General features: G+C 38.6%; 1 protein-coding gene across 1 annotated transcript in view; it reads right to left on the reverse strand.

Moving 5' to 3' along the window:
- The window catches only part of LOC134206638 (homeobox protein homothorax-like), a 240,411-nt gene that overhangs the window by 103,616 nt on the left and 113,485 nt on the right, over window positions 1–23,310 (reverse strand). The window contains exon 5 of the mRNA XM_062682368.1: window positions 7,718–7,866. Within this exon, the coding sequence (XP_062538352.1) occupies window positions 7,718–7,866 (149 nt within the window). The remainder of the gene's footprint in view (window positions 1–7,717; window positions 7,867–23,310) is intronic.

A 23,310-nucleotide genomic window follows, 5' to 3' on the forward strand; every position in this document is an offset into this window, starting at 1 on the left:
ATGTGCACACATAATGCAAAAATGCGGTTAAAGCACCCCTTTGTTGACGGCTTGTTTGTTATTTTCTGCGATTTATTGTAATGCATTCATTGATATGCCGAAGCGTTTTAGGCCAGAGATCGCATTGTTGCCGGACCGACCGCCGATGTCAGCGCACACTTGATTGCTTTGTGGTCGCGGAAGGAGACCTTTATCCAGACTTTTGTCTCGATTTAATCCCTGCGTCACAAATCATTGATATGTGCGTTTTTTCAGGAACCATTGTTGACGTGAAACAATATACTATGATTTTCTTAATTTGTTTCCTTGACCAATTGATCCCCATTTCCGTATAAGGGAACACAGTTTTTTACTGACAAGACATACTTGTAAGACGGCGCTACATGTTGGAGGAAACTCAATTTAGGAAACAATTAAGACAATTCTCTATCTTCTAGACTATTTTGGTAATCAATGAGAGATTTAATTTGAAAGTTTTTTTATTAGCCTCACAAATTGAATAAAACATGTTTCCCTTTCGTTCTTATTTCAAACATTTAACGGAAAGTCGTGTACACCATTCTGTTATACTTTCAAATGAGTAATATTCAATGAATAAAACAATTTTGAAAAAGTACCCTTCTTATTTTACAATTCGTTTTCATATTTATAGTTTTTGCAGTGGTTTTGCTGTAGAACACAGGAATCTGAGGACCAGCAAGCATTCCTACACAGCAGGAAATGACCATTCAACTTTCGTCAAAATTTTCACATACAATGGATCGAATTTTAAAGTAACAGTTACATTCATAGTTACAATTCTGATATAAAAAAGTTTAATATAACCAAATCTAAAATCATTGACAAACAGCGTAAGGATGTTGTAACAAGTATATAGTTTAACGGTTATTTTTTTCCTGTGTAGCTGAAATAATCCGAGACATCTACAGCCTCAGATCGAGCCCTGATTTTGGTTTGCAGGCAATTCAATATCATGGCTCTGGTGGTGCCTGCACTGAGCACGCTTTTGTGCCTCCACTACAGTCGGAACCAGCGCGGTTGCTTGCGGCCGAGCCGAAAAGAGTTCGAAGCACCACCATCGTGTATCGGTTTAGATCAAAGATCGGTTTTCGAAATAAATTTTCGTATGGGCACTGAACCGCAGGAGATCATTCCTAAGTTCTATCTCACGACCCCTTCGCAGTATCGCGCTTCAATGAAAATGTTTATGTATTAAAGGTGATCACAGAAAAGAAAGAAAAAAAGTTGTAGCAGAAGAAGGAAACGAGCCGAGGACGGCGCAACCACTTCTGAGGCATTACTTTGCTTTCTTTTGAGGAATTTATTCCAGGAATCCGGGAGGTAGTATGTCTTACTTTGCTCCACAAAAGAAAATTAAAATATGGCACGTGAGAAGGTGTTACTACTGAGGTCGTGAGTTGCTTTCGGTGCACTTGTCTTTCGCGTGTGTAACATGGCAGAGCCAGAGTTCAATTCGATTGTTATCGTTGCATAGGCAGTAGCTCTCAATTTAATCCAATCGTAGTAAGCTATTTCATATTGTCATGATAAGAGTTTAGCCAGATTGGACATAAGTAAGCGTGATTAATTTGAATAGTGGGCTGGCATGTTATTTTCTGACATTCTTGTAATCAATAAATCCGATTAGCTTTTGAAAATGCCTTCAACGTTAGGAAAGTAAACAACCGCGCAGCTCCATCTAATTGATTAGGAAATAAATGGAGGCGTTTCATGCCACAATGTCTTTTCGATAGCTTCGATTTCATTGCGCATAAACCAAGTTCCACCACTGATTTCAATGCCGCAGAATATTACTTCGCAGAACCTCTGAACTAAATATTATTGCTTTGTAGTTTTGCTTCTACCAACTAAAATTTGATTAAATTTTAAACTTTGAGAACTTTGAGAAGTTTTGGATGGTATCAATAGATTCTTATTTTTTTATTGAACATGATATGTTAAGGGCAATCACGACCGAGTCTAAAAATAGCTGCCACTAGCGTTTACCTCGCGTTTTACCCCACGTTTTACCTCGCACAAAAGCCAATTAATAGGCGATTAGCACATTTGAAAAACATTGTTTCAAAACTTCGCTGCTGCTTGTTGTTTATATTTGCATTTGTATGCCCCTGAAGTGCAAGTTGCTTAGAGATTCGATTCTATTGCGATTCACCATGAATGCCTTAAATCGCTAGTATATGAGCAGCAGTCCTCCAGAATCAAATACTTTCTGGTACAACGAAATTTCGAAATCCTGCACTAATGCTTATCATCTCATCGCCAACCTAATGCAGAAATGTTTATCCGGAAAAATAATAATTTGGTGAAACTGTTCTAACATGTTTTAACTATTATTTTTTGACGTTGGACTTACGTCTTTCTTTACTATACTGGGTGTCATTTAGATTTTTGGAAATCGAGAGCGTTACGCTGGAAGGGAAGATTTTGAACGTTACTAGCGCCTTTATCTTTCGATGGATTTTAAAGATTTATATATCAATCGACTCGGACACTCTCCAGCATTTTGCCTATTTCACTGAAACTTAAGATTATTAACGATAAGCTATTGAAAATTTTAATTCTTGTCAAAGCCAGCAAAAGTTTCATATGTAACCAATCCCGTGCATTCCTAACATGGACATCAGAATGCGGTATGTCAGGCCTTCGGGTCCGTCGGAAGATTTTCTTTGTGTATAAAAGAAGCAGTGCCTGCCGCGTGCGAGTCATTACAATTTGTGACAGCAGCGTGTACTGACGTGCTTTTAGCTCGCGCATTTTTCGTTTCGTTCGTTCATTCGCTGTGTTTACCTACACAGCGACAGCATGCAGTCACCAGCGGCAGAACTGGCGAATATGCATGAAAGAAGTGGACGAATTTTTTTTGTCATTCTGTGCTTGATGATGGTCGCGTGCAATGGTGTCGGTTGCGATGGATGCAATCGCCCATCGCATCGCTCGGAGTTCGGTGGTGGATGAAGAAGAATAAAATTAGAGAGATTTGGTCTGCTCATTCAGGTGATTGGTTTCATAATTCAAATGATCCCGGGATGAGTACGAGTCATGTCATATGACTGACCATATGTTAAGTTGTGCTTGGTACTAAACGACATGTACATTAAAACATTTCTGATTTCATATTAAAAAAATCAACTACACTGATGAAAATAAAAATTTGATTAAAATAATTACTTTCATTTATTTGCAGAAGCTATTAGCAATTAAAGATGCACAATCAGCAATAGTGTTAATATCCATTTTAGATTATTACATGTTTGCTGAATTACATGTTTTAAAAAAAGTCCGCAAAAAATTAATTCCAGAAGAATATTTAAATAAACTTTATCTTATACTTTGTTTTTTTATTTTCTAAGAAATTGTATCATTAAGCTTGACGTAGACATGGAGTTTGGATTCAAAACATTATATAATTTTTCGTTGATGTATTAGCAGTATCTGCTCTATTATAGTAGGGTCACTGCTCCTTGACTTGTTTCTTATTGTTGTGATTTTTTTTTCATCAGTAAGCACGCATGGTAGCAAAAAGAAGCAACAAAATTGGTGTTGCATTTCTTTGTTTGGAAAACGGGACAGTTCCCCCAAAATAGCACATTTTGCCCAAGTCTGAAAATTTTATAAATAGAATTGTTTAACTTCAAATACTATCATCAATAAGAGATCTATAAATGCCCTACACTTGCTTAAGTAAATAAGGGCTTAATAGTTAGAAACAAAGCAATTCTTATTATGTATTTAATTATTAGTTTTATTTCCAGAAGTTTTGAATACACAAATTGCTAATAATTCAACACAGCATGGAAGTTGTCTTTCCAATATCAATACCTATAATCAAACTCTATAGATCGAAAAGTTAAAAGTTAAATGTAAATACGTTACGTTTATACAAGTCCTACGTCTACTCGCGGTTATGATGAAAACATTACCCATTGCTCGTTTTTCTCTTAAAATTATTACGTGCTGAATCGGAAAGATTGTTTATGGATTTTTTATTCAATTTATCCTATTGATAATAGTAAACTAACCTGGTTGGGCTTCTTACAGCCCAAGTAACATTTTAAGTTTTATACGCTATTGAAGACCATAATTTACTCTACAAGAGTGTTATAAAACCAGTATAAAACCAAAATGTTGCTAGGGAGGTGAAAATGAATCGAACTGGTCAATAACTACCAAGCGGTTTGAAACAAGAAGAGCTCTCTAACTTTCGAACTCTTGGACCAAATTTGACTGTTATATTAACAACTTGTTTCCATAATATCGCAGTCAGGCAAGTTTCCATCTTTTTCAAAACCGTCAAAATGATCTGATTCTTCATTTGAAAGAACTGCGAATTTAAATCGATTGCAAATTACTTTCAGCATTGGGCAATGTTTAAAAATGGCTTATTATCACATTTAGAATATTGAAATTCCGAACATTTCAAAAGTGACTTCCAATTCACTCCAGTACCAGCAGTAACGTTATCCGCCACCCTGTATCTGAACGGAAAGCAGTTAGATACTTCTCAACCAAACTGACGGGATGGGAAAGGTAGCAAGTGGATGCCTGAGTGATTTATTGAGGGTGTTAGAATTTAATGAAATTGCAACACGACAAAAGTAGAATACTTTTTCCTATCTTTCTCTTCTCTATGTGTGTACTTCGGCTTTGAATTCATTCACATTATAAATTTATGTACATTTAGATAGATACGATACGATAGATAGACAGATAAACACTACATTTTCTACGCCATTCCATCTTCGGTATGTCTCGTGGACCCTTCCTTCAGAGTCAGTCATCCAGCGAACCCAGGCTGTGACTTTTTGCCTCACGGTTCTCCACCATATTACCGACGCTAGGTACGCTATCATCCATCCCTCATGCCACAGGAGCCCGTCCGATGACTGCAGGCGCGAATGTCTCCGGGATGGTACGCCCCCTAAACGCTAGCGTATATCGCTTATCCCGAATGCCATTCGCCGGAATGAAACTTGTCGTACCTTTTTAATCCCTTGGCATAAAAAACTGTCACGTGACAATAATTACCGGTAGATGATTATAAACACATTTCGCCGACCGTCTGCAAAAAGGGGACATTTTAAAGCCTGGTTAAGGGTGGGCAGAAATATGCCGCACGGTTTTTGGGTTTGGTGTGCTTTTTGCTAGAAGGTCAGAGGGAATATGATTCTTGCCATTCGATTTAAAATGTACATGTTTCTGGATAGAAACGCTTTCATTTCAGCTTGAAGATTACAAATTTTACAATTTTATCAATCGCCAAATATTCATAACTTTTACCGAAGGATGACAAAAAATCGATATGCAGTTCATGTAAAAATTAAGGAAGGGTCGTTTGGTCGAAAGTCGTTAGGCCGAATGCCATTTGGCCCAAGTGGACCTACGGGTGGATGTCGTCGTTTCGCCGTACTGACAGTTGACCGATAAAAAAGTTTCTGTCTAACAGGCCATTTGATCGAAAATGCCATTCGACAAAAAGGGACATTTAACGGGTCATCCGACCTAAAATGCCATTAGACGCAATAGGTCATTTATCCAAAAATACAATTTAGTTGAAATGGTCGTTTGGTAGAAAGGGCAATGAATCCGAAAATTTCATTTAGCCGGTTCGTATGGCCGAGAATGTCGCTTCGATGACCAAATTATACGACCTTAAGTGTCGTTTACTGAACAAAACTGTTGTTTGGCCGATATCTGGTAAATGTGAAAAGTGTGAAGTGATTCATGATAATTTAGAAATGGGAAGAAAGAAATGAGAAGTGAAACGTCATTAACACTTCTCACTCCTCGTTTCTCACTTCTAATTGTTACTGTTTACAGTGAGATGTGCTAAATGTGGAGAAGCAAGAAGAAAGACATCTCGCTTCTCACTGCTCATTTTTACTTCACATTTTACGCTTCTCACTTCTTTGAAGTGAGAAGTAGGAAGTGAGAAATGAGAAATAAGAAGTTGCAAGTGAGACGTCTCACTTCATACTTCTCATGTAAAAAGTGCGAAGTGAGAAGTCAAAAATGAGAAGTGTAAAGTGAGAAATGCAGAAGTGAGAAATAAGAAGTGAGAAATGAGATGAATGACCCATTTCTTATTTCTCTTTTCTCTTTCTTCTCATTTTTCATTTGTCATAAGACGAGTTAATAAGTCGAGTCAAGTACGAGACACTGAAGACGGCCTTACTGTTGAGGTCGAAATACGTGTCTGTCAAGATACAGTTAAGTGGTGGAATTCAATGGGATTGTATTAACTCGTCTTATGACAAGTGAAGACATTCCACTAAAAAGCTCAAAATAATTTTCTTATCATTTTTCATGTTTATTTTTTACTTCTTAATTATCACTTTGCACTATTCACATTTACTATGCGATTTTTTGGCTATATGATACACTCAGCAAAAGACATTTCAGATGGTTTGGCCAAATGATATTTTTGGTTTTGTGACCTGTTCGGTCAAGCAACATTTTCGGCCACATTACCCTTTCGAGTTTGAGTTGAGCCGTTGATGAGGAGAAGGAGGAGGCTTTTTGCCAAAGGACCATTTCAGGACCAAATGAGCTATTCGGCCAAGCGACTTTTTCGGCGAAATGGTTTGTTCGGGCAAATGACATTTTCAGCAATATGATCAGTTCATCCAAATGACATTTTCGGCCGTATAACCCGTTCGGCCAAATGGCCTTTCTTTCAAATGACCGATTTAGCCAAACGGCATTTTTGGCTAAATGACTTGTTTGGCTAAACGATATCTTCGGTCTAGTTCCGCCAAACGAAATGTTCGGCAATATGACCTTTTTGGCTCAAACGACATTTTCAGCAGTATGACCTATTCGGTCCAACAGTCGCACGTTAGTAGAAAAAAAAATACTGAAACCTTGTGGCGTTCATATTTGCCTAAATTAATTGTGTTATCAAACATGAGAAATGCAAGATGATATTTATATAAATTATGGTAATTGTAATAATGAAGGGGTTAATTAAGAATTCATTCGAACAATAAGAATCATTAAGAAATCATGAAGTGGTTATAAAAATGAAACTGTATTCACATGGAAATGACACTTCATGACTTCATCTTCTTTGCTGACATTTCATCCCCACTGGGATATTGCCAAGGGTCTTAGAAATAAAACTTTATTATCACACAATCATCATAAGATTTTTATAACCTTTAAAATCGTTTTTAAAATCAATAAAAAAAATCACATAAATAGTTATGTAGAAAACAACAATTCATATAAAACAGGATGAAAAGCATTAAAAAAATAAATATAATCGAAATCATATTGAATTTACCTTGAATTTGTATGAAAGAAACAAAATTATATCTCTATATTTATCAATAAAAAATGCATGAAAACATCATATAATGCTCACATGTAATACACAGTCGGCATATCGTATATCTCACAAGTTGTTGGCTTGTATAAAAAGATGTTGTTAAATAGGGTAAGTTCAACATATCAACCCTTTTAGAACTCGTACGTTGCACTTTTGTATCTGCAGGCACAAAACATTGAGCATTGTTTAAATATTAGCGTGGTCAATGCTGTCGCCAAACAAGCGAGCCAACTGATTTAATCACTTAATGGCAGTTCAGTAACATTGGATTAAATCAATAATCCATCTCGGCAAGACAAAGATATCGCCTTCGCACAGTAATCATCGAGCTAGGAAATTAATACCGTAATGTAAACAAGTATGACTCACCGTTAGATGTTGAAACAGCCACGCTCTTAGAATATTAGTTGCCACCTTAGGAAATATACCACGCTTTTTCTGGTTCTTTTTACCGTTGGAATCGTCATCCTCCTCCCCCGTGCCTTCCCCACTTCCGATACTCGTATTACTCGCATCACCTGTAATTATAAGAAAAAGAAGAAAAAACGTAATTCTCTGTTAATTGACCAGTTATGGAATATTTAAGACTATTTTCACGCACAATCCAATTGAGGAAGGGCCACCGTCCTAGCCTAGGGAGGCTGCCGTCGAATTATTTTATGAATACGATTAGGCTTGCAAATTCCCGTTGGAAAGTCGGGGTGGTTACGAGCAAAGCGAGCCATCCTCACCATTATCGGACTGGTGCGATCTCTCTCGCCTGTGGCAAAAGATAATAGGATTATGCACCCCTTTTCACAGATGGAATAAATATGCTATCTAAATGGATCAAATGTGCACTAAACACATTATATGATAAATCTTAAATTACTTGTCCGTCGGGCCGTGATTTTTACCCAACAATTCGACTACGTTTCAGTGCGCATAGTTCTTCACTCTGGTCTCATTTGTTATGCTTGAAATCTTGAGGGTGAGGAACTACACCGCAAACATGACATCGGCTCCGCTGTAATCAACCCTAAAACTACAAACAGGTTTACTGCAGCAGCGTGTATGTGTTTTATATTTGCTTATATTGACCATTTGAAAGATTCTATAAAATTGTTGGTGAAGTACAAATTAGGTAAAAATAAGTTATTAACACAATAATGGTATCAAGGGTTTTTTTGGTATTCATATTTTTACTAGTAGTAATATTATTCATTAAGATCTAGTTCTCACGTTACTTAAAAATTGGCACATTCATGAGTTGCGTCAGATTACAAATTCAGGAAGAATACTCTTACAACAAAACTGCACAGTTACGCTGTAATACCTTGTTTGGCTTTGAATGTCAAGAAATCCATTATCTATGGATTTTCTTGGCGTGCCGAAATCCGTGTCTATCTTTCCCAAAAGATGTATTTCTCCTACTTTCCGACCCACAGTACGGTTGAAGGAGCATTCCTACAGCACACAAACACCCAAGAAAAGGGGCTCCCTAAATCACTCCGCTCAATTAGAGGCCGCTTCAGCCTTGTGTGCCATTCGCCGATAAACACGTCCACTGACTGCCGCCCGTTTTCCCCTTTATTCCATGGCTTTCTCCGGACGTGGGAGGCAGGCGAAATTGTTAAGCTTTGTCAGGATTCTGCTACCCTAGGCTATTTTTAATGAATCTTAATGCCTATAATGTACATATTACAATATTTATTCAGATTAAATAAATATATTTATCTACCAAACAGTCAGTGGTCCACTGCCAGCCTGCTTGCTGACTGAGATTGGATCACACCGGCTGGGATGTGGCCAGTCAGCGGCTAAATTTTGCTGCCGTGTGTGTTTAATGTTTCGGAGGGACTGACTCGGAAAATTAAAAACAGTTACACCACCGACCCCCCCTTCCCTATTCCTTGTACAAGTCTGATTCTGTCCGGGTAGAAAATGTGCTGCATAAGGGGTTTTCCTACCGCTGCGCTGGGGGACGGAACTGAACGGCTTCGGTCGTCCGTGACGATAACCAGTAATCCTATCGCGTCGCAATGACGTACGAATGGGTTGGTTAGTGATTCCGGTGATGATACTTAATTTAAATTATGCCATAAAGCCGTATCTGGTGCAGAATGGACTCAAGGAGAGGAAATCATTCCGCAATTAGACATGGTTTGACCTTGAAGTAATAATGTTCTTCTAAGTTCTTCTTTTAGGATATCCAACGAAGGCAAGTACTAGCTCAAATCATTTTAATCACATGCAGAATTATTTTCCATGAAATATACATTTTCTCCCTTTTTTGGTATAACATAGCCACTTCCACCTAGTAGTGATTCTATCTTTCTCACATTCATCCAAGACACTAGTTTAAACTATTATAAACTATTCTCTTTATAGTCTTTCACCAAAAGACCAAAAGTTATCAATTACTACTAATACTATTAATAATAATATTATTAATATTTTTCGTGGCATTTGTGCACACACATACGGACAAACAGACACCTACCCAGTTCGTCGTATCTCGAAATCTGTCGAAATCTAATTCCAAAACTATATTTTTTTCTCTAAAAACATCCGTGGGGTCTAATCAAAGTGAAGCGTAGTCCTGTATTCAATCTAACATCAAATACGGCCTGGTGATGAAGTGTAGAATTATCGTCCGATATTATTTATAGCTCATCGAAGTCGATACCTGTATGTGCATTCGCGTTCCCAAAAGTGACGAGTAATTCCCTGGAAGATTTACAGATCATTGGTGTGTGACAGTACGGTGAACGGGTGCGACCGATTTGTGCCATCCGTTGTCAATAAACAACTGATAACCGGCGACCGGCCGCATCGGAATGTTTGACGAATGAATGGAAAAACGGTATTAGAGCAAAGAATGAAGAATAGCTTTTCATTAGATGATTTAACTCTTGGCAGGCAGACGCTGGAAAAAGAAAACAAAATCACATCGCGCGGCGAGTATCGCCACCTATAAATCATCACTCAACCCTTCCGACGCCTCCCCGTCCATCCATCCGCTAGTTGGAATGCCTGCCCGAGCACCGTACAAGCCCGGTCCTAGGTTTGATTGCAAATTCAAATACAACAATAATTTAATTAAAAGAGTGATTGATTGATACCGACAGTTGTCAATATTTGGAAGTAAACATAGATACATAAAATTTTATCAGCTACCGCATTCACAGAACACAGATTTTTCCCTTTCCTCTTCATTCTTTCAAAAAAGATTAATAATTCTATATTGTGTGCAGTTTCACTATGGGTACTGGTATGTAATTGTGCACTGGAATTCCACATGCTTTACTGAACATTCTATAGATGCAGTGGTATTTTTGCTCGATAGCTTTGTCATGAGTTTCGTATTATGGTAAAACAGACGTTGTAAAATATACTTTCTAAGAAATTGATTGTTTCAGTACAGAAGACATTTCCTCATATCGTTAGAAACCACTGATCAATCAGCGTTTGCGATTTCAAGGTTTGGTTTCGCCGCTTTTGCAAAATAAATTTCATGCGGTGGAAATCAGGCTTACGGGGTACGCTTCCAATATTCAAATACATTTAAAAATTAGCTTAGACAATCCGTCCTTGCTCATAAGACGGCACATGCATCATGCATGGGTTGGTTACAAATTTGACATCGAAAAGAGAATCTGTTCAGTGTTTTTCTGAACTGGTAGACGACTATAGCCGAAACCGTTGTAGGTATGATAAAACTTCTAATATAAACCCGTCCTCTACGGATTTCAAATAAAACGCTATATGAGATCTTTCGACAGATTTTTTTCTCCAAAAGGATAACAAAACAAAATATTCTTGCAATTTTTGTAGATGGTTTCTCATATGTTTTGAGGGAAATCCATTTTTCCCAGAATACATCTCATTTTGAAAAACAAAAATACTCTGCTTGTAGTGCATCACAACCTGCTAAACGCCGGTTGGATTTCCTACACCAATATGCACTGAATCGGATTGACCCTGGAAGAAACTGCACAGTTCCCGTCCAAGTCCCAAGCAGCTAGTCTTGAGTCAAGGGCCGCTTCCAAGGCCTTCTTTTGTCTCCTGGGTCTCCGGGCGTTTTCCGTACTGCAGAGTTTCGGATACAGGAGTCCTGAAGCAAAATAATTCTGACTAACGCTTTCTTTTAATACTACTCTTGGGGCGGATGGCTGAACCGGATAGTGAATAGTGGGCCTGGATGACGTAGCTGAAAGACGAGACTTGCGATGCGAGGAGTTAGCGGAGAAGAAGGTGGCCGAGGCTTCGCGATGACGACGATGGTCGAATACTCCTGGGGCAGAAGGCTATACGTCGTCATGATGATGTAGGTTACGGACAAGACTTACGATGCGAGGTGTTGACAGAGACGGAGGTTGCCTGCCATAATTTTAGGAAGTGCCGTATTTGTGTCGAAAGCGGTGGTAAGGCTTTTTCGACAACATGGTTCTGTAGCAGTGATGTGCAGCAGGAAGCTGGTACCTTACATACACTGAGCCAACGGGTACTAGGAGCTTCACATGTACCGCCAACGATCCACGTGACTTTATGACGGCTTACCCTCGGGCCAGGATATAAAATGGAGTTCATCGACATGCGAGGCAAAATTTTCGTTATCGTCCGGACAGGCGCAGAGATTCAATCGCTGAAGCCACGAAGACGTTGCTCTTCTAATTCTGTCGAATCCGAATTGTTTGGCCGCAAGCAGACTAGACCGAGTTTGGGTCACGGTTGGCGACTTCAAACTACTGGGCGTGATTTTCCAATTTGCAACGAGATGCACGATTATCGAAAGATAAAAAACACACGTTCACGATTCGTGCCAGAAGATCATGTATGGACCATATTGTTGTGGAGCAGGACAACGAATTCCAAAAGTCCCTTTATTTAATTTCCATAGATAACGAAAAAGTTTTCGACCGTCTCAATCACGAAAATATGTGGGACACCCTGAGACACAAACGAGTTCCTGAGAAATTTTTTGGTCTAATCGAGGCACAGTGCGAGGCCTTCTCGTGGAAAGGGCTGCACAACGGGACCTAGTTCCAGATCGTGGCTGATGGGAAGCAAACATGTTTTCCATTACCGCTACTGTTCCTCATCGCAAACGACGAGATTCTGGAAGGTGCGATTAACCGTGAACCAAACCGTGGGCTGCTACGGTAGCCTATAACTAAAAATGACTTTGAATCGGTGGATGACATTGCTTTTCTATCTCAACGGTGTTCTGATATGCAGAGTAAGCTTAACGACCATGGCAAGCGCTCCCTTTCGGCAAGTTTAAACATCAACGTCAACAAAACTAAATCGGCGACTTCCTTCAGCTTCCAGTAGCCAGGCAATCAGGAAGAAATGTTGAAATCTCTCAACATCTTAGTAGTCAAAAGGTGTCCGACGAGTACCAAGAAAACAACAAGTTTAGGAAATGTCTAAAAACAGGCAGATAAGTAAAAGCATCCAAAATTTCCAAGTCCAAATTTTTAATTCTAACGTGAAATCTGTGATGCTGAAGCACATAATTCGGGTCTGGTGACCTCACAACTGAATCTCAAGCAATGAGCGTCATCGTCGTTGTCACCAGAGGCCGAACTGACAACTAAAATTCTGGAACGGAAATGGGGCTGGGTCGGCCACACCTTACGTAGCGGCGGAAATGAAATCTGTAAACAAGCATTAGACTGGAACCCAGCTGGATATCGCAGCAGATGTAGACCCAGAGGCTCATGGCGACGTAGTCTTCATGAAGAACTAAAAAAAGTAGACCGAAATCCAACTTGGCAACACCATAAGGAGATAGCTGGACATCGCACTGGATGGAGATCTTTCAAGTCGGCCCTTTGCACCACTCGGGGTTTACAGGAGCCATAAGTAAGTATATCGATATACCTATGATTTTTATAAATAAAAAATTATAAGAGCTTGCTTGGAGCTTGGAGCCACCGGGTAAGTTTTTTTTTTCACGGCACGTTTCCATTTAATGGATTGTGCCGTGCTAAATCACTAAGTCGAACAATAATTAAGTCGAACGGTCATGGAACGGTGGAGAGTAAGAAGTGAAAAGTGAATATTTAGAAGTAAGAAGTGAGAAGCATTGTTGGTAAAATCTCAAATTCTTAAATCTCGCCGGCGATTTAAATCATGCATGAGTCAAATCCCATCAGAATCATGGCCCAGAGAATCACTCATGATTCGGATCGCGATTTGTATCATTGCATGATTTTTACGTGTTCTCCATAGTTGAATGCATTGAATTAACTTTTTTTGCTTCAAACAATGACTAATAAATCCATATGTAAACAAAACATACGTCTCGATTGCGTTTACACGCTTTTTAGAGCGAAATCATTTTTCGGCGAGTGAGCGAATCGATGCGATTCCCGGGCAGAAGCCATGAACAGAATAACACAACATGATATGGACTTGATTGATATAAGATATAAAAGAACAGGCAACAATATCAAAAATTTGCATCGAAATATCATTTAAATATCAAGATATGCTATGGATAAGAACAAACTAATGGCATATGATATTGATTACTTATTACAAATAGCAGATCTTCTCATGATATTTTAGTGCAAAATATTTATATTTTCGTCTGATATTTTATCTCTTCTATCAATAATGTCCATATCTCATTTTGCTATCTTATCAACATTTGATATTATTGAGCTATTTTCGTCTACTCGGGTTCTGTTAGAAAAACTCAAGCGTGATGCTCTCCCTACAGAATCGCAAGCGAGTAAGCTCGTGCATGTAGCCTTGATGATTGAGATTTGAGTATGATTCTACCAACACTGCTGAGAAGTGTTAAAAGTGAGGAGTGAGAAGGGGAGAAATGAGAAGTGAAAAGTGAAATAGAAGGAACAAAAAAATGATAAGAAGATATAATGATGCAATTGTACCATTCTCCTTCATCACTATTCGGTCTAATGGCCTGATATCATTTATTCCATTTTTTTAACTGACTGCAAGAACGTAGGCGGTGCCATTTTTGATTATTCAAATATTTGAGATGCTGAAAGTTGTATAGATATTGTTCAAAAAATCCTAATCAGATACACTCAACCATATTTTTTTTACAATTCTTTATGAGAATCCGCATCAGAAATGAGCCTCAGTGTTGGAAAAGTGGGGAAAACTTGCTTTGTTTTGTTTTTTCTGTTGTTTTTTTTTGTTTTGCGGATTAAGTTGAATGTAAGCGTTTCCCTCCAAAACAAATCCCCTTACCTGATAGAGAAAAGCTTATTCTGTCGGATGCATACCGTTGTTTTATAAGGGGATGCTTGCTCTAGAAGGAATCCGCCTTCCAATGTTTGTTTACAAAATAAGTCACGCCGAAATCGCAGATCGGACCTAATTTATAACTTAAATTTTGATCTTGGTAGCCTTTATTCTTCAAATTTTGAATAAAAGTTTATAACAATGTGAATTAAAACATGCTTAACGCCAAATTGCCCAAAAGTAGGCAATACGAATTGATGTTGCAAAATCTCCTACCAATAGAAATCACAACGCTGATATAATTTGAAAAGCTTGCCTAATTTGTAATGGACTTAGTTTCATGTTCTTAAAAATAATCTTGTCCAGATAAAGTCAAATATTTGTGATTGTTGGACACAATCTGGAGACCTATCATGACATGTAAAAACTTTCAATTGTACAATAAACAGTATATTTTGTACCTGATTTTGTTATAAATTTTTAACAAAATATGTTATTTTTGTGGTAACAAAATTTGAAAGATTTTTGTTTTAAATATAGTAAATTTTGATATAAATTTGGATATTTTATCAACATCCTAACTAACAAATTATTTTCCAGAAATTTAGTATAACATAATAACATATGTTGATATAATTTTGTTAAGACCTTCTGCCCGGGATATGACACATCTATAAACACATTTCTAATTTTCCCACGTAACTGGGTTTCAATCTCTACCCATGTTGTGTATTGTGACGAATTATCGTCTCCATAACAAACTGCGTGCAAATAAGTGACAATTTTTCTGATTATTTTATATCTTTCCATTATATCCTATGCAATTTATGAGCGACACAAACAGGTGAAACCATCAAGGGACTATAAAATCATTCTAACCTCTGAAATAATAGTAAAAGCAATATACGTGTATGACACGCGTACCTCCGCACACTTCACATGAACTGATGGCTCATCGCCATCCATCCCGGCTGCAACCTTCTAGGACGACGGATGGCGGTGAAAGAGTGCTCCAGAGTGTCATCAGGGCTTAATACGAAATAGATGTTGATGAGTCATGTTTGAGTAGATGGCACAAGAAATACGACTGCTGCCTACAAGCTCAGATCCGGAATGTCATCGGTGTCAGTGATCTTTCGTCTTGCACTTCTCGCACCCCGCGCTGCTGCAGCCGAGCAAGGGTATTGAGAATGCATTTCGCGTACTGTTGTCGACGTCGTCGAGTCGAGTCTCGACTCGAGACGGATTTGTTTACGCAGGTTTTGGGAGCTCACTCGAAACGCATCGGTCCTTCCCATGACTGATTCGAAATGATGAGGGTGGGCAGAGGCGATGTGAAATGTGTGCAAAAAATATTCACAAAGGCACTGGAATCCACGAATTTACGAGAGTTTTATTTAAATATTTCTCCACTACGCTCACGTATGAAGAGGGAAAGAGTGTGAAAACCATTATAAATATCACAGTTTGAGTTCTTGCAGAATAATTAAAGAGATACGTGTCTGTTATAAGCTGCTCGCTGCAAGTGAGGGGAAACAATTTTCACAATTCGAAGTTCGAATAAAGCGTATACTAATGAAGCTGATGGTCATATGCATGGAGCAAGCGAATGACTTGTGCAACAGTGCAAAAATTTCTTCTCGTCGTTCCAGCCGCAGTCTTCTTTCATAAAATGAAACATTTGTGTCGTAAATAACATTATTTAGCGCAACGGAGTTTCTTTTTTGTTGCTGCTGTTGTTGGTGTCTTACCCCCCACGCTTCGCGAATGTGTCTCATTTCTTTCAGTATCTCTCGATATGTACGTACGTACACCTTCCTTATACAGGTTGAACATTCGAACTAAACTTGGGTCGTCGCTGTCGTCTCGGCGTGTTTGGGATTACCTCGCAAGTGATGAATAAATTTCTCAAATGCCCTGGTAGTCTTACAAAAATGTTGTATAATCTTCTAAGATATGGTATGCCAGAGCGCACATCCTTCCAGGAGTAATAAACTTTCAACGTCGGAGAATACTTGAAAAGCGCTATCTAATGGAGAAACCGTATAATAGTCGGCCCATCATGTGTCGACGTTCTATAAACCGATGTGGACTTATAGGATGGAATCGAGCCATATGAAAAAAAGACGCCTCCGTATCATAGTATCTTCACTCAAAAAACATTCCTAAAAAACGACCTACTTTTCCCAATAGAAGCAAAGTGTATAATAAGGCACATTATAACACTCAAATGAGTCAAATAATAACTATGCATCAGCACTTACTTGATTACATTTTGCTCAATTAACCTAGTTCAAAGTTTGATCAGTGTGTTCTCTACATCGTATGATTGAAGGAAATAAGTTTTCAGTTGGAACTTTTTGCCGTACTTTCATTTGGAAACAAAGCAGAACAGCTGACCAGTGTATACGAGGTCATCCTGGTTTTTGATTTTTTGTCAACAACAAGGTCTCTTAGTATAGGTGACAAATCTTGTCGTCATTCCATAAAGTTTAATAAAATAAAAAGATTATCAAAGTACGCATATCAATATACGACAGACTCGAACATCACCGGCAAGGAAGGAAAATAAAGGAGTCAAGAAGTAAAAACGCATTCTTGTGTCCCAAGAGCGATTCAAAGCGATATCGTGCTAAGCTTTCAAGATCAGCATGCGAAGTCCCGCTTGCGTGTCGTATCTATCGGGCGGCTCTCATCATCAACATCGACGTCGTCGGACCGTTCATTTCTCCGGTGAGCACTTTTTGACAAACACACCGCAATAAATTTACGTCCGAAAATGTTTGTCCACGTTCGTCGAGGAAAACACGCTATTTGGTTTGATTTATCGGGATAGGGTGAAACATTTTTCTCATGTTTTAATAGCTCTGCATTGGTTTGGAGTCCGATATGGGCTGCATGGAGATTTAGATGTTTAGCTAATGGTAGGTTCAGAATGCAAAAATGTCGGTCACTTGCTGTACCATCGAATGCCGGTAGCAGTGCAGGACGCAAATGATTCTTCACATGACGAAGTGACGAACCTTATTTCTCTAATGTTTTCGTATTCTTAACATTTATGACATAAATATTAAGTGAGTCACACTGTCCCTCGCAAAAATCATACATGCTTCATATTATATTCTGTTTACTAAAATTTTGCAACTATATTAATATTTAAAAAAAAAACAGAAAGTTATTTCTTAAGAGGAGAAAAATAGATTGCATCCCCTAGCATCAATGCACCGAAGCGTCAATATCTTTACAGCATCTACTGCTTCGAATGGCAAGCGATGGCCGCAGCTTGTTCTGCCCGGAAAATTGTTAAATCGCAACTTTCTAGCGCAGATGAGAATTTCATATCGGAAGCAACCCGGAATGCGAACCAAAACTCATCAATGGCAAAATTGAATCCGGCCAGCCAGTCAGCCAGCATCGTCGGCGAATAAGAACTAGAGAAATGAATATAAAAATAAACAGGAAACTAATTTGACCAATTTCCAAACAACGGCGCCCAACATAATGTGGTTTATGGCTTTCCCATATCGTTTTATTTTATGTATGTCAGCATATTTTCATTTGGGAAAATTTCGCTCATAAATATCTCAACGCATGGTTTGTGTGTGTTTTGATTTCTGTTTCGGGGTATAATATATCTATAGTCTCGGGCTGGACTTGCCCTGCCAGCGCAACATTTGGGCAACAATTTTTATGTCGGATGAATTGGAATCGAATTCGCCTGGCGTGGCGGAGAATGGTCTGTTTCTCGCCCAATTGTGAGCAACTTTTTTACTGGCTAGAGAGCGAAACGACAATTATCAGCTGCCATTTCAGGTTGTAAATCGGAAAAGTCAATTTATGCATTCGATACTTTTATTTCGTTTATTTACTTATGTTGGGTAGAGTCCAGCAGAATGTTTCCCACTTTCCTGTTATTGGATAATCTGAGACAAGCTAATCGACTGCCAAAGTTTGAGAATCGAGTGACTAAGCGCAGCGTCTTTCGTGATATGCAGGAAAACGGTTTCATAACAGTTCTGGGACAAGAAGACATTCAATAATTTTTCATATGAATTATGTGAAGGCTAAATAAAGCAAAACTAGATTAGGTGAATATAGATTTCTTCACACACCTTACGATTTTGTGGGGCACCTTAAGTCTCCACTTACATTAAAGTAAGAAAAGCGGACGCGTGGTACTCAATAATATTAGTCAGAATGTGTTTAACAGAACATGGCCATTTATTTCAATTCAATAAGACAGGGGTGACCAATGTGACCAAGCTAAGAAAACGCTACTATAATCTTCTACGACTTCAACCAATAAAGCCAGCTCTTGTCACCCATAATTGTTGAAAATCCAAACATATTTAAAATATTCTAACTCAAAAAAAATGAAGATTTTCTGTTTATTGTTAGTTTATAGAGATGTGTGGCGGCACGTGTCCACCGTAGGTTAGCATCGTGAAGGTGTGCTTTAGATCAGGCTAGAGATGTTACATCCGATTGTGGAAAACTTCAGTTCGTATTACCCAATGCGTAATCGCCTTTCGGCGTTATCACGAATGAATTTTAAATTTCTTTTGAAAGGAACAAGTTTTGATCATTCATGCTAATTTTTGAAACATATTTTTCGAAATTCCATCTCCAGAGAAAGTTGCGTTCGGTTTGAATAATATCTTATTCAATGTATAAAACGCCATGCCAAAAAGAAGACCAGAATTTTTCATGATGTGCCACTTTTCGATAACGTAATTGCTTATTATTTTCCATCGGATCGAGTTAAACACATTTTCCTCTATTTATTGCATTCCATTAATATCTGTAAATATCGTCAAAGTATCGCAACAGCACCTAGCGGGATGTTCCTGGATTGGGAATAATTGTGGCTAAGTTGCATCGCAATAACCAACGTCGGTAACGGTGGCCCTCATATCCACTGTCAGAATGCAACTACCTACTTCTTACAATAGTGGATACAGCAGCAGCGGCAGCAACATCATCCATCGGATAACGAGATCTCGCTGGAAGGACGACTCAAAAGCGTGCTTACCAATGTTACGCATAGGGGTCGGAGCGCAGTGCAATTGGAAGAGACGTACCTACCCCAACTGCAAGTGGGCAACACTCATAATAAGGTGCAGCCAGGAGCATTACTTGGGATCATACAATAAAAATGAAAAATATATGTACTGAAATAAAATAAAAATAATAATAGCGTGAATATGCGAATGAAGCAAGTGCTGCGCGAGATCCAGTGAGAACGAGGATGGCATTGAGGTGCACAGTAATATTAAATATCGGCTAATCCACCACCGAACGCAGCGGTAAAAGGGCAAGGTGGCTCGTTGACGCAGGTCCAGAGGACGAGTTGGCGGTGCACCTAAGAGTTGGACAGCCAACGATGACGACGGCGACGCGAACAAGCCCTGTTTTCCACTCGTTTGGCGAAGCTACCGTTTCGGAATCGGTTAATGTCATCTCAGATAGCGCTCATGGATAACATTTCTGCGGAATGAAATATTTCTTCAAAGTAGTGCCTTTTCTTTATTATCACACATATCTTGCAAATGCAGCCTTGGAGGCTTTGTGCATTGAACACGACGGGAGGGAAACATCTGCCGCTGCTTGCTTGCCTACAGTGCAGTGTTCAAGTAAACTACCGTCGAGGAATATGTTTGCGCACTGCTCGTGCCACTGAGACCGAATTTATGAAGCCACAAAAAAAGTTTTCTTTCCTGTTTAAAAAGTTGCATTCCTTTTCTTTTTCTTTTTATTGGCATTACATTCCCCTCTGGAACATTGGCCCCTCGCACCTTAGTGTTCATTAAGCACTTCCTCAGTTGTTGCCTGCGAGGTTTCTAAGTCGAGTTACCATTTTTGCATTCATATATCATGAGGTTGACATGATGATTAATTTATGCCCAGGGAAGTCGAGAAAATTTCGAATCTGAAAATTTCCTATACCGGACCGGGGATCGAACTCAGAACCTTCAGCATGGTCTTGCTTTGTAGCCGCATAGCTTACCGTACGGCTAAGGAAGGCCCCATAACAAAAAGTTGCATGTATGACGTTTTTGTCAAAAATGATTTTCTTTATATATCCTGAATTTTCGTACTGATTACGCATTCTGGAGAAAAAAACGCGAATAAGATGGTCTACTTGGAAAATGTAATGAACATTCTTGTGGTGTAATATTTCAAACAATATTTTTAGTTTAAAAAAATGCAAAATCGTCTCGTCATTTAATTATATACTGCAAACAGTCGCATATTTAATCCACATCAATAGGAAATCCAACAAAAATTGGACTATGCGAACATAGACAATCAAATGGAGAAGCATGGTACATTTTTCTCGCCATGAGTATTTTTGCATTCTGCATTTATAAATGTCCTAAGATTTTGTTTTAAATAATTGTAAGTATTCTTAGAAGTTTGTAGATGCTCCTGAAAATCGGTCGGGACTTCAAGATTTCTATCATAAATAGCTCTTGGATCAAGTAAGAATTCCATAACATTTTTGTTCATTTATTTATTTATTTGAAAATTTCCATCTCGCATGAAACCTTGATTCTTTTCTATTCTTATGATGGGAGGAAAGGTCAGTTGGATTCTAATTTGTTGATCATGCTCAAATGGGCTTAAAAATCTTATATCTCTTCTCTACTTTGCTTAACATACGAGATACAAACATTGTAGAGTTCTTAAACAATTATTACTCGACTACACAATAAAAACTTGTTGTGGTCTCTCTTCTAATTCTATACCGGAATATGGTGGACGAAATGAAATCGCAACCGAACAGTGTGTAGATCTCGTTCTAAAGATCAATCGTATGGAGTCGTGCATATGTATGATCGACTTTTTAGCTGGAGTATGTTCCTTAACCGAAGAGTCCGCTCCGTGGCGTAGAAGTTCAGTTGATTCAAAATTTCGGAAGAGTCGGTCTCGTGGTTTGAAATGTTTGTGATGAACACCTGAACGATAGATTGCCCTTGTTTGAAGGTCTCTAGATCGAGTAGTTGGCAACGTTTGTTATATGAAGGAGGTTTATTGGATCATTTCAGCGATGATTCCGCAAGGTGTACCAAACCATTTTTCTTTGAACGAAATCTAACCTAGCGATCCAGGATGAATGGCACGGACACAATTTCTTTGGTGGAAGAATCAATCCCACATCGGTCATGAATACGGAGAATAGTAAGGTACCCAACTTGCTGGTCTGATGGGTTCGTGAATTCGAACGACTTTTTTTTATTACGAATTTTTTCACAAGGCGGTTATTGAGGTTTGACTTTCACCAAGAAGTTAAGAACTCGAACATACCAAGCGTATGCAGCTTTGCCTTTCCTGATCGAGGCAATTGAATGCAGCTATGAGATCCATGAATATAACATCGACCTGTGCATCCGACACCATATTTCTAATTCTAATGTATCGTTGGAACAACCACAACGTGGAGTAGCTCTACGGTTGTTTTCAATGTTGCGTTTATCCCTCTCTTAAGGATCTGGAACATGTACAATAATTTGCACCGCTTTGGGAATACACTCTGGGACAGGTTGCATTTTTTTCAAGGGATGGAGAACTGCTTTTTCATAGCATTTCACTTTCTTTGGAAATATGTTTGATCGAAAATGCACTTTGACCAAACAAACCATTAGGCCGGAACTTATCTAGTCGATAGTCATTTGGACGGAAAAGGCTTACTGCCGAAAATTTCATTCTGTCGAACTGGTCATTTGTCCGAAAAAGTCATTTGGTCAAATAGGTCATGTGGCCAAAAAATCCATTTGGGCAAACAGCTGAAAAGGTCGTTTTGGTAAATTGGTTAGAAAAGACCATTTGGCCAAAAATATCATTTGACTGATCGAATGATACAGACGGAAATGTCATTTGGTTAACACGACCGAAAATCCGTTAGGACGAAATAGTAATTTGTACGAAATGCAGTTTGATAGAAATGGTCGTTTGGCAAAAAGAGCCAAAAATATCATATTGGCAAACAGGCTATGTGGACGAAAGTATAATACTACTGTAAATGTCGTTTGTTACACGGGTCTAAAGGCCGTTTGGTCTAACATTATGGAATGTGAAGAATGTTAAGTAATTATTAATAATGGGAAAATGATGAATGACAAGTGAGAAGTGAGACGTTTCACTTTTCACTTCTCACTCCTCATTTCTTACTTATCATTTCTCACTTTTCACTTCGCATTTTCACAGTAAGTGAGAAAGGAGGAATGAGAAGTGGGATGTAAAATGTTTCACTTCTCCTTTATCATTTCTCACTTCTTATTGCTTTTCTCAATTATCATATAACACTTCACACTTTTCACGTTCACATTTTTAGGCTTATCAGCAAACAACATTTTCGTGCAAATAGCCCTTTCTGCCAAACGGCGTTTTTGGCCTAATGACCTATTCGGGTCTCCAGTTAGTCTTGTGAGAAGCTTAGGATTGCCAATCCGAAAATGGCAATGATGGTCCGGCTTAGGATGTTTTCGAGTGGGAAACATCCCTAGACAAACTTTATCCATTATACTTGGCACACAAGACACATACTCTTGGAATGGCGGGCGTGGAAGGGCTTTCAATAAATATGTTAGGTATTGCTAACAGATTCTTCTTTTTAGCCTAGGGCTGAAAATCTCCTTAATAAAGATACAAAAAATAATATTCTTCTTCTTTTTCATTGGCCTTAAATCCCCCACTGGGGCATTGCCGCCTCGCAGCTTAGTGTTCATTAAGCACTTCCACAGTTATTAATCGCG

This window comes from Armigeres subalbatus, chromosome 1 (genome assembly GCF_024139115.2).
Source record: "Armigeres subalbatus isolate Guangzhou_Male chromosome 1, GZ_Asu_2, whole genome shotgun sequence".
Taxonomy (NCBI): Eukaryota; Metazoa; Arthropoda; class Insecta; order Diptera; family Culicidae; genus Armigeres; species Armigeres subalbatus.